A 17,318-nucleotide genomic window follows, 5' to 3' on the forward strand; every position below is an offset into this window, starting at 1 on the left:
ATGTCCTCAGTTCTCAAAAAATTACTTCTGTATCCGACGTGTATTACAGTTTATGAGACTATATGAACGAAAGTGGACGCTGTAAACTAAGGGCTCATACACAACTCTTCGCTCCCAGTTTTAAATCCAGGTAGGAGTTATGTTGGGATTTTCGTAATAAGTATTTAAATAAATAAAATGTAAAAGAGGCAGAAACATCTTAAGTTGATGCTGTTTGTCGCTAACTAACAACAAATTCACCTGGTCATTATTGTGGGACATCATGCGGTGATGTGCGGAGGGAGAATGAGACGTTAAAGCCTAACAGGTCGGTCAGACATTTACGTGGCAAGACATTTGTCTACAGAATGACGAAATTCCGTGGAGTTGACAGGGTGTTTGTTTAATCACGGAGGCAATACAGACCCGAATTCTCACCTTCGAGCTAATCATGTCGACGGCTGTCGGTGTCAATCAGAAGAGCGGATGAAGTGCTGCTCGATGTGGTGCTTGCGACGGACTGATGCCCGCCTGCTCGTCTCGCGGAGCTTATATAGCGAACACATTTACGAGCTACCCGAATACCGTACCGCTAGTTCCCAGGGCGTGACATTAGTGGATAATTGTGTTAGGATCCGGGAAGAGGGGGAGGGCGGACCTCGTCGGCGGTTCTTAGCGCCGCTTTTTGGTGCATCCGAGGCGCTTCTTTCTTCTCGACGGCGCGGTGGGGGCAGGGGAGGGGTCACGCGGGTCAAGAATGGAACCAGAGCGGCATCCCCGCCGCAGGCGTGATGCCTCTCACTTTATCAGCGGCTGCGGTTGAAGGTTGCGCACTCCGGTTACCCAACGGGGACGCCGCGCCGCGCCGCGCCGCGCCGGGATGCGGCCCACCCCCACCCACCCGAAAGACCACCTGCCGCTGTCGCAGCCGCTGCGGCTACCGGCCACTCGCTGAGAGGCCGTAATACGCCGCCAGAGCGCCAGTGTCGCAAGGCGGCGACCGCGCCCGACAGCCAGTTCTCACGGCTGTGCCCCGCGGAGCGCTCGCTTCGTCTGCCGCGCGTCACGACTTCCGCCAGTCGTGGAGCGTAATTTCATTTCGCCCGAGATGTCTAGCTTCTGATAAGTACTTCATCTCGCAAAGCGACAGTCTGTCGCCCAGCCAGAGACACGGCTCTGTGTTCGTCAGTGGTCCAGGTCAAAGAATTTCCATCGGGATCCTAACGTCTACAGGGTGGGCCATTGATCGTGACCGGGCCAAATATCTCACGAAATAAGAACAAACGAAAAAACTACAAAGAACGAAACTTGTCTAGCTTGAAGGGGGAAACCAGATGGCGCTATGGTTGGCCCTCTAGATGGCGCTGCCAAAGGTCAAACAGGTATCAACTGCTTCTTTTTTTAAAGAGGAACCTCCATTTGTATTACATATTCGTATAGTGCGTAAAGAAATATAAATGTTTTAGCTGGACCACTTTTTTCGCTTTGTGATAGATGGCGCTGTAATAGTCACAAACATATGGCTCACAATTTTAGACGAACAGTTGGTAACAGGTAGGTTTTTTAAATTAAAATACAGAACGTAAGTACGATTGAACATTTTATTTCGGTTGTTCCAATATGATACACGTACCTTTGTGAACTAATCATTTCTGAGAACGCATGCTGTTACAGCGCAGCCGGCCGAAGTGGCCGTGCGGTTAAAGGCGCTGCAGTCTGGAACCGCAAGACCGCTACGGTCGCAGGTTCGAATCCTGCCTCGGGCATGGATGTTTGTTATGTCCTTAGGTTAGTTAGGTTCAACTAGTTCTAAGTTCTAGGGGACTAATGACCTCAGCAGTTGAGTCCCATAGTGCTCAGAGCCATTTTTTTTTGTTACAGCGCTATAACCTGTAAATACCACATTAATGCAATAAATGCTCAAAATGATGTCCGTCAACCTCAATGCATTTGGCAATACGTGTAACAACATTCCTCTCAACAGCGAGTAGTTCGCCTTCCGTAATTTTCGCACATGCATTGACAATGCGCTGACGCAAGTTGTCAGGCGTTGTCGGTGGATCACGATAGCAAATATCCTTCAACTTTCCCGACAGAAAGATATCCGGGGACGTCAGATCCGGTGAACGTACGGGCCATGGTATGGTGCTTCGACTACCAATCCACCTGGCATGAAATATGCTATTCAATACCGCTTCAACCGCACGCGAGCTATGTGCCGGACATCCATTATGTTCGAAGTACATCGCCATTCTGTCATGCAGTGAAACATCTTGTAGTAACATCGGTAGAACATTACGTAGGAAGTCAGCATACATGGCACTATTTAGATTGCCATCGATAAAATGGGGGCCAATTATCCTTCTTCCCATAATGTCGCACCATACATTAACCCGCCAAGGTCGCTGATGTTCCACTTGTCGCAGGTATCGTGGATTTTCCGTTGTCCAATAGTGCATATTATACCGGTTTACGTTACCGCTGTTGGTGAATGACGCCTCGTCGCTAAAAAGAACGCGTGCAAAAAATCTGTCATCGTCTCGTAATTTCTCTTGTGCCCAGTGGCAGAACTGTACACGACTGTTCAAAGTCGTCACCATGCAATTCCTGGTGCATAGAAATATGGCACGGGTGCAGTCGATGTTGATGTAGCATTCTCAACACTGACGTTTTCGAGATTCCCGATTCTGGCGCAGTTTGTCTGCTACTGATGTGCGGATTAGCCGCGACAGCAGCTAAAACACCTACTTGGTTATCAACACACATGTGGCTGACCACTTCCTGTTTCCTTAAATAACGTAACTATCCGGCGTACGGTCCGGACACTTGGATGATGTCGTCCAGGATACCGAGCAGCATACATAGCACACGCTCGTTGGGCATTTTGATCACAATAGCCATACATCAACACAGACATCGACCTTTGCAATTGGTAAACGGTCCATTTTAACACGGGTAATGTATCACGAAGCAAATACCGTCCGCACTGGCGGAATGTTACATGATACCACGTACTTACACTTTTGTCACAATTACAGCTCCATCTATCACAAAGCGAAAAAAGTGGTCCAACTAAAACATTCATAATTCTTTACGCACTACATGAATATGTAATAAGGAATGGGGGTTCCTATTTTAAAAAACGCAGTTGCTATCCGTCTGACCTATGGAAGAGCCATCTAGCGGGCCAACCATAGCGGCATCTGGTTTCCCCCTTCAAGGTAGACGAGTTTCGTTCTTTGTAGTTTTTTCGTTTGACGCTTATTTCGTGAGATATTTGGCCCGGTCACTATCAATGGACCACCCTGTGTATACTCCATGGCACCGCATTTAAAAGATTAATCTTCTTCTACGAACAAAATAAATCGCAACAATTATCTTTGTTTTTCCATTTATCGTTTCGTGCCCCAGTCTATGAGAACGGACCCGTTACCGGATCGCTTTGTTGTCCTTCTGCGCGCGCGTGCGCACGCGCGTCTCTCTCTCTCTCTCTGTGTGTGTGTGTGTGTGTGTGTGTGTGTGTGTGTGTGTGTTAACAACCCCTTCCTCAGGAACAGGCAGACGTATCAAGTTGAATTTTTTGTCGCACACAAAGGTCTATAGGCCCTTGGCGCTGCAGTAAATGTAAACTTCTAACTCAGTGCAACCAAAAGGTACGACCATTTATGTCTCGTATTTTGATACTCAAAAGCTCCCTCATCAAAACCTATAGAGCACTTCCCATTAGCATAGAGTCACGAAAATTGGCAGAAAGCAAGGTTTCGCGGTACAACCAAAGCAAAAAATTCAAGAAATGTAAATTTGTAATTATATCACACGAAAAAAATATTTTTTTGTCGTTTGTTGTCAGACTGTTTGTCTGTTCGCCTGTTAAGATCTTTTTTCTCTCGAAAAGTTCGACGGATTAAGTTAAAATTCATGTCACACACTAAGATCAATAGTTCCTCGGCGGTCTAAAAAATTTAAGCTTTTAAGTCAGTGCAATCAAGAGTTACGGCCATTTATGTCACATATTTTGACACTTGAAACCTCACTCATCAAAACCTATAGGGTACTTCCCGTTGACCTGCAATCATGAAATTTGACAAGAATCGCAGTTTGACAGTACAAGTGAGGGGAAAAAAGTCCTGTAATTGTTAATTCTGAATTATATAACACAACGAATATTTTTTGTCATTTTTATCCGTCTGACACAACAAATATTTTTTGTCATTTTTATCCGTCTGTTTGCTTGTCTGTTAAGAACCTTTTTCTCTGGTTGAGTGTGGCGTATCAAGTTCGGCTTTGCGTCAAATACTAAGATCTACGGTCCCTTGCAGTTGTAAAACGTTTAAGCTTCTAAGGTACTCCGGTTAAAAGATACGGCTATTTATGTCCCATACTTTGATACTCGAAAACTCACTCATCAGTACCTATAGCATACTTCCCCTCGACGTAGAATCATGATATTTTGCAAGAAAAAAGGATTCACAACACAAGTACAGTAAAAAATCCGAAATGTGTTAGTATTTACATCACACAAAAAAATATTTCTCTTCTCGTTTGTTATCCGACTTCAGACTTGAAATTAAAATATTCTGGAAAGCCTTGGAATCTCTGAGACCGAAATCTTGTCCGTATCAATGTCGATAACAGGCACAAAACATCTACATCTACATCTACATTGATACTCCGCAAGCCACCCAACGGTTTTAATTAAATAACTGTTTTACTTAGAGAAAATAAATGAAATAAATTATGAACTTTATTTCGTTCATCACATTAGATGATTCAGGAAAGTCGATACCCTCGATTGCCGGAATGGATAAACTGCCTATGCAGATAATTAAGTTTGTACGGACTCCTCAGCTCGCGAGTCCTACTTGAACCTGGGATGTGTCCTTTTTTTTTAGTAGGGGGCGTGCTGTCAGCATATAAAACCTTGTAAATGTTCTAAGTATAGACTAATGCGTATTCAGTGTTGTAATTTTATGGTCACTAGTGGCTGCATGTAACCGTTACTTAAACAAAACATGAAGCTTCTACTTTGAAAGTGCTTATATGCGTTACTACGTACACTGTATGCAGTCCTCATGAACAAAACTTATCTATAACTTATCTGACCTATCACATGCCATTCATCTCAAAATTTGATCTCTTATGAAAAACACTTATACAGCAACTGAAATGAGTGACATCAGAACATGAATATGATCGAGTGGATAATCACTATTCCCTAAGTGCTCAACGCAATGTTCAATTCAGGTTCGAATAGTCACTTTTGGCTGATACACAACTATGTCTTGCAGCTGCTCGCCTGAAATATGTCACGCTGCTTTGTCACCCCTTACATAATCTTGACATTTGCAATGTAAGATATTGCGCCAGCTCAATATGCAGTTAATATTAGGATCTTGCGAAATTAAATGTGAGTCCGAAATACTTTTAAATTTTTTTGAATAGCAAGTGAGATGTAAAGGCTCGGTGTCGAAATTTCGCTTCAGTTTTGTATTGCTTAGCGGAAACCATATATGAACATACCTCAGCGGTCATTGTTATTAACAAATATTGAAATTTGGAAATAAACAGTAAACTTAGTAAGTTAGTTTAACGACAAGATTTTCATGAAACTTATAGTCAGCATTTAAAAATGAAAGGGGTAAAGAGTGATGCGTTTCTTTCTCGAATTCATGTATTTACAAGACGATGTAAGAACAATACAGTAACAGGCAAACAATGCAAGTTACGAAAATTTACAAAGTAAAAAGGAAAATGTTCCCTAAATGCTACATCCCTGGCGCATGCGGCTGGATATTACCTTCTTCGATAAATTACAAATTACAGCAACATCATTCCGAAATTATACACCCGCATAGCTACATACGTCGGCTTTCAACAACGCTCTACAACCAAATCACTCGTCTCCCACAGACTGACTACTTGACAACAACATAAACTTTGGAATCCAGAGAACCTTCTCTACCATGTACTCAGGAAAGGTGCTTACTATGGCCAATATCGCACACAAAACCGCCACTTTTCATACTATAACAATATTTCGACATCTCTTCAGCCAAAGTTTTTAATTAAATAACTGTTTTACTTAGAGAAAATAAATGAAATAAATTATGAACTTTATTTCCTTCATCACATTAGATGATTCAGGAAAGCCTGCAACTGTGTCATTCATGATTTAAATAATGAAAACTGCACCAGTTACTTATTTTTCGATGCTTCGAGAATTTATTCTCAAAGTTCATTTGAGCATTTGTGCATTTGCTTACATGAATATGTTTCGTGATATTTTCATGTGTGATTTTCTGCCTCTCTTGCGTCTTTTTGAAGTTAGACTTCAATTGGAAAATCAAACAAAATGATTCTTTGAGTGTTTTCAAACGCCAATGTTAGAAATGGTATTTTTCTTTGACTACTTACAGGTATTGTGCTGCCTTCAGTATACAGATATAACACACACAAATCATCATTTACACTGTATGTTTACAAAACATCTGTATCAAATTACAGAAGAATACAAGTAGTGCTTCTTTTTTTTTTGCACGCGAATTTTGCCGATTTCTGTCGCAAATTACATACAATGAAGTAACGTGTTCTTTACATGATTTTTAAAAAACCACTACAACTTATAATAAACCTCACAAATTACGACGATATTTCAATAGAACAAATATAAAAAGTAACTTGCCTGTTATACAAGACATCTTTAACTATATCTGTTACTTACAAAGTATTCTACAAAAATATAATAATATCATCTGTTCTTGTTAACTGCTGAAATTATACATGAAAATTAGTTGTATGTACATAAAACTGCAACCAGTCACTTTTCTGAAATGATTATTTATTATTCAGACGGTTTTTCGGTAGTTACAAAGCTATTTCCAGCACAATGCTGGATGCTGGCTCCGTAATAAGAAGATGGAACATGCTGTAATGCATCACCATGAATATTTTTTATCTGTTGATTTGGCTGCCGCCCATACTATCACAGTAAGTACAGAACTAAATTTTGGATATAAATCAACAGATAAACAATGTTCATGGCGATCCGTTAAAGGATGTTCCATCTTCTTGTCACAGTGCCAGCACAGCATTATGCTTGAAATAGCTATGTAACTTCTGGAAAACCATCTGATGATGAGCCTGATTAGGTTGGAAAACCGATTCATGGAATAAAAAATAATTATTTCAAAAACGAGACTGGTTGCATTTTTATGTGTATACAGTGAATAAACAGTTACGCGTTCTAAGACATCCGTGAATGATAAGCTTAATAACGGACGTTACTATTACAGATCACAAAACACAGAACGCTATTGAAAAGACAGTAGGCTAGCTTTAATACTAAGTTGTCCATTCAGTGGACTGTCCTATGGTGTGAGGTGAAGCTTTATGACCAGGACTAGAAGGATGGATTTCATCTTTGGGTGCGTGGAGTTGGTTGAGACATGGAGGTGCATGGATGCTGGGACTGGCTTTTCACATTAATGCATTTCGACCGTAGGTGCTCCAAGAAGAGAAGAAGATGCAGGAAGTGGATGAATTACCAGTTACTATTTTTAGATTTACTTATTTCGCCACTAGCTCCACACTCGTTTCGAAATATTTTAGCTCATCTCCCATAGCGTTACAGGCAAGTAATAGATGTATACTGATACGTGTGATGCAGCCTTTCATTGATATATTTGTGTGTTCGTTCATTGGCGTCACCTACGTAAAGCGCTAGATGCCAATATGGATACATTAGTATGACGCAAGTAAATCTGTTTTTGTAAAATAAGCGTCAGTTACTCAGTTGTCGCCGTGAATAACTGGTCTTGCAGTATGTCCAGATATCAGTGTCCTTCTGATTTTCCCTTGAAGAGAGAAAATAGGTCAATATACATTAGGAACTCTTACAATAAAATTTATACTTGCTTTTATATAAGATTTCAGTAATAGCAAGATGCAGGTTACATCGACCCATTTGGACATTGTGGCTATTGATATTTCCTAAGAAATATAGGAGTACCCACACCATTTACAATAATGAACTTCTCTAGCGAATTTCAGTTCAAGTCGGGCACGGGGCGTATAATTCTTAATAATTTGAGCCTCCTTATGGACTCACTTGATTGTGGTTTGGATACCACCTGTTTGGTTTTAATTCAAAAATGGTTCAAATGGCTCTGAGCACTATGGGACTTAACATCTATGGTCATCAGTCCCCTAGAACTTAGAACCACTTAAACCTAACTAACCTAAGGACAGCACACAACATCCAGTCATCACGAGGCAGAGAAAATCCCTGACCCCGCCGGGAATCGAACCCGGGCGCGGGAAGCGAGAACTCTACCACATGGTTTTAATTGTATCCACTGAAATTATCGATATAATCGTCCTTAATGTTTATGTTTATGCTACTGTTGGTGAGCTCTCTGTATTGATTTCTATGGGATCCACCCATTTTCGGCTCCACTTGCTCTTAACTTCTCAGTACCTGTGTTACTATGCCATTAAGGTAATGGGAGTGCCAATCTTCTTCAGCTGTTCTGTTAACACGGAAAAAAAAAGCCTGGTCAATAATAAAGAATCGTGTGGACAAGTCTTTTGCCAGCCGCTTCATTCGTGGATGAATTACTTATCGATAATACTCTTCTAATGAATCTCGACCGAGCACCTGCTTTTCCTACAACTAGTGTCAAACTCTCATACCACTTTAGGTCCTTCCAGACTGCTAGCCCCAGTTATTTTACGACTGTTACTGTTTCCGATGATTTAACGCAAGTAGAGTACAACACAGTTACTTACGTTCGGTGTCAACTGCCAGGTCCTCTGCATTTGGCTGTGCCCTTCTGGCGTTGCATATTTAGCGCGTAGGGTCGTCAACGGGTTAGGTCAAGGAACATACTACGCTATTCACCACAATCTTTTTTGTCTATTGTGAATATATACTCGCTGCAATTATGACTTGGACTATCCAGATTTTCGGGAAGCTAGGTGAGATTTGCGTAGTTCGTCTTTTTCGTGCTGAGGCGTGCTGCAATCTTCGCCGTAGTGGTATTTCATTACGCTACGGAGAAACAAATATGAGCTCGCAGTGTTAAAAATAAATAGGAATATGAGTTTTTATTCTGACAGAACGTTATAAATTTCTGCTTGCGTTGGTTTAAAGAGATATAACCAATTTTCTTTCTTGGTGTATCGTAACGAAGTAACGAGGCTCTCATTGTTGCGTACTGCAGAGAAGTTATGGGTGTACATGCGTCGGAACAACTACACGCAATACGAAGCCCCACAACGACGAATAAATAAGTAGACACGTAGATTAAAACCTGAGGTTCTCATTATTTCCAATTTATGAGGTAACTCGTTGTGAGCTTATCTCCAGCAGTTAGAACTTAAGCGAATATATTAACTTGTTGATATTGAATTTAAAGGAAATTTTTCTGTGCAAGAACAAACACTGGGGAAGATTAATGCAACAATCAACATTTCGTAAAATAAACGGTCCCAAAAAAGTCTTGCGCCACCTTCATGCCTTCAACAGTTAATTGTTTGTGAGCGCAAAGCTCTTCCATAATGCTATATTGATGCCAGGAAATTGCTACAGTCAATTACCTGGGGAAAAAGAGATAAAAGTAAAACTGCATTCTCAAAGCAGTTACTAGAACGCACTGTGACTGCAGTCATGAAGCGGAGCAATGCGAATTCTGTACACTGTTCCGTTTGTCAACATACCTCAACGGTACATTTCAAGCATTGTCTAAGCGTGCACGTCCACTTGATGCCAAGAAGGACTGTTAGTGTAGTTGTCCGCCGAATTGATGTACACGACAGTAATACCATTCGAAGGCTTAACCGCTATTGTGAGACACAAAACACTGAAAATCTATCTCGCAATGATTATCCGCAGTCAACAGCACCAACTGGACACAGCTGCCTATAAATTATGCCTCGTAGATAACCTAAGAAGAATGCAAAACATAATTGTGTCTTACCTTTCTGAAAGCAACTGTCTCCTCACGACCAATTTTGCCTCTACATGTCCATTACGCGCAACATTATATACCCGTCACCACCGCGCTGCACCGAAGAATATGAGCAAGGCAGCACCATGACTGAAAACTGGATCAGTAGGGTAGGGTTCTCTTAATCGATGAGTCTAGCGTTTGTCTGACGCCTGACAATCGTCGTAAAGGAGTGTTGAGCGGACCATGTACCAGTTCACACTTCTCAGGCATGCAGTACCACGGTTGCAGCAAAGAAGCGTGTCATTCATTTTAGGCGGGAATTGCAATGAAATGAATACCCCTTGCTGCATACAGGCATTGATATATGTCAACGGGAACAGTTGAAAAAGTGTGGCCCGACCAGGACTCTAACGCGGGATCTACTGCTTACATGGCAGACGCTCTATCTACCTGAGCCACCGTGGACACAGAAGGTAGTGCGACTGCAGGGCCGTATCTGTGGCACGCCTCCCGTGAAACCCACATTCCCAACCTATTGTCCCGCACTATATTCATAGTGCCCCTGCCCATTACACTCATTACTCGCGGCTTTACTGCCGATTCCCGTAAGAGTTCGGGCACTGTTTGTGCATCTGCACATGTCCGAAAGAACATGTCCTTGCGGAACGCCAGATATCACTTCTGTTCTACTCGATGATTTACCGTCTATCACTACGAACTGTGATCTCTCTGAGAGGAAATCACACAACTGAGATGATACTCCATATGCACGCTATTTGATTAATAGTCGCTTGTGAAGAACGGTATCAATAGCCTTCTGGAAATCTAGGAACATGGAATCGATCTGAGATGCCTTGTCGACAGCACTCATTACTTCATGAGAATAAATCTGTGTTGCAAAGAACGATATTTTCTGAATCCGTGTTGGTTATGTATCAGTAAATCATTTTCTTCAAGGTGATTCATAATGTTCGAGTACAGTATATGCTCCAAAATCCTACTGCAAATTGAGGTCAGAGATATGGGTCTGTAATTCAATGGGTTACTCCTATTTCCTTTCTTGAATATTGGTGTGATCTGTGCTACTTTCCAGTCTTTAGGAACAGACTTTTCCTCAAATAAGCGGTTGTGTACGATTGCTAAGAAAGGCGCTATTGTGTCTGCATACTCTGAAAGGAACCTGATTGGTATACCATGTGGACCGGAAGACTTGCCTTTCTTAAGTGATTTGAGCTCGTCTCATGAACACTTTCCTTTCCGCGGCAGACTTCAGCGCAAAGGAATAGCCTGCGGTGCCGGCTGCCATGAACCCAACTGAGTACGTTTGAGGTCACTGGTAACTTGCAGTCTGTTGTTGCAGCGAACATACACTCTGCATGATCTGAGGAGAGCATCAGTCGAAGAGTGAGGCAGGCTTGGACAGAAAAGTATCAACCACGTTGTAAAAAACATACGAAGGAGGATCGAATTATGCTACGACGCCCAGTGTGAATTAAAATGATGTTGAAAGTTACTCACGTCAGCAGCAATTTCGATTTCACCCAAATGAAATGATCTGCGCTTTCTAACTGACTGTCTTTCCTTCTTGGATACGGCTTATTCTTTTATTCCCTGCTCCCCTTCAGGCTAGTCACGTTTCCAATCCTCCATGTTGCGCAAATCTTATTTGAGTATTTTATTTGGAAAATAAACTACTCACGGTGGCTCACGGTACTGTTAGACCTAAGGAATCAAGTTCTTGAAAATGGTTCACATGGCTCTGAGCACTATGGGACTTAACATCTGAGGTCATTAGTCCCCTAGACTTAGAACTATTTAAACCTAACGAACCTAAGCACATCACACACTTCCGTGCCCGAGGCAGGATTCGAACCTGCGACCGTAGCAGCAGCGCGATTCCGGACTGAAGCGCCTAGAAATGCTCGGCCACAGCGGCCGGCAATCAAGTTCTAGTAAATCTTAATTAATGCAGCTATAAATTCAGGGAGCCGGAAATTTTTTGCTGGTGTGGCTGAAATTTTTAATGGGGCCAGGTAAGAATTTGTACGAGGTTCAGCTACAATTGTATATGTATAAAGTTCCATACCAAAAATTTCATACACCTTGCAGTTTCTACACACGCGTGATCAGCAATTCCAATTTTATTGACAACTAAATATTCTTTGTGCAAAACATGTATAGAAATCATGATTACGTGACGGGATTCTGCTGAATTCCTTTAGAAATTATACGTCAGCGTCGTTTTTTATTCTAAATACTACACCATGTCGGATCCTAGAAACATATAACAATAATGTTAATGAGCAAACACTTTTAGAACGATCTTAAAGATATTAGACTACGAATTTACAGACAGGCAAAACTTGCCGGGAACGAAATACTCAATCAGAGGAGACTTTCCAAGAAGATCTATGCTTGCATTTAAGTTTTGTTTCTCTGAAATATTTACCATTCTTTTAGGTTGCACTGATGGTACCTTATCTGACGCTGTTTCAATCCGTGAGAGGGTTCACAAATGGTTCAAATGGCTCTGAGCACTATTGGACTTAACGTCTGAGGTCATCAGTCCCCTAGAACTTAGAACTACTTAAACCTAACTAACCTAAGGACATAACACACATCCATGCCCGAGGCAGGATTCGAACCTGCGACCGTAGCGGTCGCACGGTTCCAGACTGTAGCGCCTAGAACCGCTCGGCCACACAGGCCGGCGGAAAGGGTTAGGAGGGAAATGAGGACGCTTCCAGTTGTACAGGGCAATACGGTAATGCAACGGCGAGAGTTGAAAATTTGTGCCTGACCGAGACTCGAATCCGGGTGCTCTGCGCCTCCGCAACGGTTGCCTTAGTCGCCTGGGCCATTCGGACACGCTTTACGGCAGACTAAAATTCCCATCTCATTCTCGCCTCACCGTAACGACTCCTGCACACTAACCCTCTACTCGAAGATTACTGATCACCTTTGTTCGGACGTTGGTTGTGCATGCGTATTGAAAGTTTTTCATCAAATGGTCGTCGCGCCCGTCGAATTACAGATACTAGTATCGCCTGTGGTCGAAATTCGACCAACTGGGTCAGTGGACCTGATCTGTGATAGTAAACGTCATTCATCAAGAAGTGTCTCAAATTTTAGCCGCGGAACTCATCCATGGCAAATGCTGCATAAGTGTTCTAATATTGCAAGGGAGTCATTGATACACTGCGTTCAAAAATAAATTTTGTGTTAATGGCGAGAAATTAACTTTTCCCTTATGACAACACAATGTCAATGCCCGTTGTATCGCGTAAAGTCACCTCAGACGCGAAATGTTTTTCGTTACAAAATGTGCACCGTAAATTCATTAAACCACACTTACAGTTCTCAAAATTATTTGGAATTATGTTCAGTGCACATCTAAATGTACACTACTGGCCATTAAATTTGCTACACCAAGAAGAAATGCAGATGATAAACGTGTATTCATTGGACAAATATATTATACTAGAACTGACATGTGATTACACTTTCACGCAATTTGTGTGCATAGATCCTGAGAAATCAGTACCCAGTACAATCACCTCTGGCCATAATAACGGCCTTGATACGCCTGGGTATTGAGTCAAACAGAGCTTGGATGGCACGTACAGGTACAGCTGCCCATGCAGCTTCAACACGATACCACAGTTCATCAAGAGTAGTGACTGGCGTATTGTGACGAGCCAGATCTGGAGACTGTGCTGGACAGGGCAACAGTCGAACATTTTATGTATCCAAAAAGGCCTGTACAGGACCTGCAACATGCGGTCGTGCATTATCCTGCTGAAATGTAGGGTTCCGCAGGCATCGAATGAAGGGTAGAGCCACGGGTCGTAACACATCTGAAATGTAGCGTATACTGTTCAAAGTGCCGTCAATGCGAACAAGTGGTGACCGAGACGTGTAACCAATGGCACCCTGTACCATCACGTCGGGTGATACGCCAGTATGGCGATGACGAATACACGCTTCCAATGTAAGTTCACCGCGATGTCGCCAAACACAGATGCGACCATCATGATGCTGTAAACAGAACCTGGATTCATCCGAAAAAACGACGTTTTGCCATTCGTGCACCCAGGTTCGTCGTTGAGTACACTATCGCTGGCGCTCCCGTCTGCGATGCAGCGTCATGGGTAACCGCAGTCATGCTCTCCGAGCTGACAGTCCATGCTGCTGCAAACGTCATCGAACTGTTCGTGCAGATGGTTGTTGTCTTGCAAACGTCCCCATCTGCCTACTCAGGGATCGAGACGTGGCTGCACGATCCATTACAATCATGTGGCTAAGATGCCTGTCATCTCGACTGCTAGTGATACGAGGCCGTTGGGATCCAGCACGGCGTTCTGTATTACCCTCCTGAACCTACCGATTCCATATTCTGCTAACAGTCATTGGATCTCGACCAACGCGAGCAGCAATGTCGCGATGCGATAAAGCGCAATCGCGATAGGTTACAATCCGACCTTTATCAAAGTCGGAAACGTGATGGTACGCACTTCTCCTCCTTACACAAGGCATCACAACAACGTTTCACCAGGCAACGCTGGTCAACTGCTGTTTGTGTATGAGAAATCCGTTGGAAACTTTCCTCATGTGAGCACGTTGTAGGTGTTGCCACCGACGCCAACCTTGTGTGAATGCCCTGAAAAGCTTATCATTTGCATGTCACAGCATCTTCCTACTGTCGGTTAAATTTCGCGTCTGTAGCACCTCATCTTCGTGGTGTAGCAATTTTAATGGCCAGTAGTGTATCTTTCAGAATGACAATTATCTATCAACATTTGTATTATTCCTGTTACTTTTTCTCCACAAAAATCCTATTTCCTTAGCCCTTCGTCTTTCAGTCCTACCCGTTAATGTTCTTCTTTGAGGCATAGTCTAAAACAAATTTAGTTTCCTTATAATAAGAGACGTTGTAGTCACTCAAAATGAAGATACTGAAAATGAGGAACACTCCAAATTTTGTGGTGACGGTGTCATACGAAAACAGAGTTAGTTCCGCTTGTCTTAGACAAAAGTATATGAAATCACAACGCTAATAAACAACATTTGTTGCCCCCGACGGCTTCGTTACTCCATTTCGTTTTCCACAGTTGACAACATCAACGCTGTAGCAGTTGTGGCATTGTAGCTATCCGGTACGGGTGTGTTACTGCAAAAGAAGTATCTGCCACATCTCAAAATGAAGGTCCCTATAATGCAACTTCACAAAACGTTGTTACTTTCGCGTGTCTTTTCTACCATAACACCCGATTGTTACGCTTGGTAGAAGTTGGTAGCAGTGTCAGAGACGAAGGAATACTTTTCTGATGTGTGTGTCTACTTCCTTTTATCTCTCCTAATGGTTATGTATACACATGATGTTTTCCTTTGTGCACGTATGCGACAGTTGCTTTCGAGTTGTGTAAGTTTCATTGGCCTCCCTGTATAACTAATTTTAAAAATCAGTACTTCAATATTAATTTATGATAGTTAAATAAAACAAATGCATTATCATAATGAGTACCCACATTACTATTATTATATCTACGCACCAATTCTGTCTGTCTAGCTCTGCGTCTTTCATTCTGACCCGTTGACATTTTTCTTCTAGACATACCCTAAAACAAATATAGTTTCCGCATAATAAGTGAAGTCGAAAGTCGTGGTTATTCAAAATGGAGAAATTAAAAATTAGAAACTTATTTTAAATTTTCTAGTAATGACAGAAAATGACCATACAGTCACTCTTACAGAAAAGTAGGAAATAACGACGCCAGTGTACAATGTTATTTACAGATACGTTGGTTTTCACTGCTGACAATGTAATCGACGTAACAGTTGTTGCAGTGCAACCAGCCCAGTATGCATGTTTTACTGCAAATGAACCATGCAAACATAAAAGCCCCTAGACTGCGATTTCACGAAATATTGTTACTTTCGTGCGTCATTTCTATCACAGCATTTGATCGGTGCGCAGGGCAGAGGTTGGTAGTCCTTCAATTTTCGATGTTCAGGTATTGTGGTTTTAATGCGTGACAGAGAATGAATGTAACTTCAATATTATGAAAAAGCTTCTACTTCCTTTCACCACTCTTAACGGCTACTTACACACTTTTTTATCCTTTGTACACATCTATGGTAAATACCTTTCGAATTACGTTAGGATCATTGGGCTCCTTGCATAATTAATACTGAAAATTGGTACTTCAGATTTTGTGTTCATGTATTAATATTATGATGAGTGACGTCTGTTCCGTCGCTCATCAATGACAGAAGACACTACTCATATCTATCTATCTATCATACCGATCAGCCACTATCGTATAAATTTTGACACGGACGTTACATGGATTCGTCAATGCGCATTACAGTGAAAGTCATAATCAGATGCGGTACTTATTTGTGCCTAAGAACATTAAACTAATTAAGGCTGTTGTCCCCCCATGAACCATGGACCTTGCCGTTGGTGGGGAGGCTTGCGTGCCTCAGCGATACAGATGGCCGTACCGTAGGTGCAACCACAACGGAGGGGTATCTGTTGAGAGGCCAGACAAACATGTGGTTCCTGAAGAGGGGCAGCAGCCTTTTCAGTAGTTGCAGGGGCTATCAGTCTGGATGATTGACTGATCTGGCCTTGTAACATTAACCAAAACGGCCTTGCTGTGCTGGTACTGCGAACGGCTGAAAGCAAGGGGAAACTACAGCCGTAATTTTTCCCGAGGACATGCAGCTTTACTGTATGATTAAATGATGATGGCGTCCTCTTGGGTAAAATATTCCGGAGGTAAAATAGTCCCCCATTCGGATCTCCGGGCGGGGACTACTCAAGAGGACGTCGTTATCAGGAGAAAGAAAACTGGCATTCTACGGATCGGAGCGTGGAATGTCAGATCCCTTAATCGGGCAGGTAGGTTAGAAAATTTAAAAAGGGAAATGGATAGGTTAAAGTTAGATATAGTGGGAATTAGTGAAGTTCGGTGGCAGGAGGAACAAGACTTTTGGTCAGGTGATTACAGGGTTATAAATACAAAATCAGATAGGGGTAATGCAGGAGTAGGTTTAATAATGAATAAAAAAATAGGAGTGCGGGTTAGCTACTACAAACAGCATAGTGAACGCATTATTGTGGCCAAGATCGACACAAAGCCCATGCCTACTACAGTAGTACAAGTTTATATGCCAACTAGCTCTGCAGATGATGAAGAAGTTGATGAAATGTATGACGAGATAAAAGAAATTATTCAGGTAGTGAAGGGAGACGAAAATTTAATAGTTATGGGTGACTGGAATTCGTCAGTAGGAAAAGGGAGAGAAGGAAACATTGTAGGTGAATATGGATTGGGGGGAAGAAATGAAAGAGGAAGCCGCCTTGTAGAATTTTGCACAGAG

General features: G+C 42.2%; 1 protein-coding gene across 4 annotated transcripts in view; it reads right to left on the reverse strand.

The window, feature by feature from the left end:
* Positions 1–17,318, reverse strand: part of LOC126483880 (ctenidin-1-like) — a 616,668-nt gene that overhangs the window by 555,428 nt on the left and 43,922 nt on the right. Inside the window, exon 1 of one of the 4 annotated variants that reach the window (XM_050107132.1) lies at positions 418–507. The exons of the other annotated variants lie outside the window; for them this stretch is intronic. Within the exon in view, the coding sequence (XP_049963089.1) occupies positions 418–432 (15 nt within the window). The 5' untranslated portion in view covers positions 433–507. Of the gene's footprint in view, positions 1–417; positions 508–17,318 lie in introns of those variants that run through there. 4 annotated transcript variants of the gene reach the window in all.

The sequence above is a fragment of the Schistocerca serialis genome, chromosome 6 (genome assembly GCF_023864345.2).
Source record: "Schistocerca serialis cubense isolate TAMUIC-IGC-003099 chromosome 6, iqSchSeri2.2, whole genome shotgun sequence".
Taxonomy (NCBI): Eukaryota; Metazoa; Arthropoda; class Insecta; order Orthoptera; family Acrididae; genus Schistocerca; species Schistocerca serialis.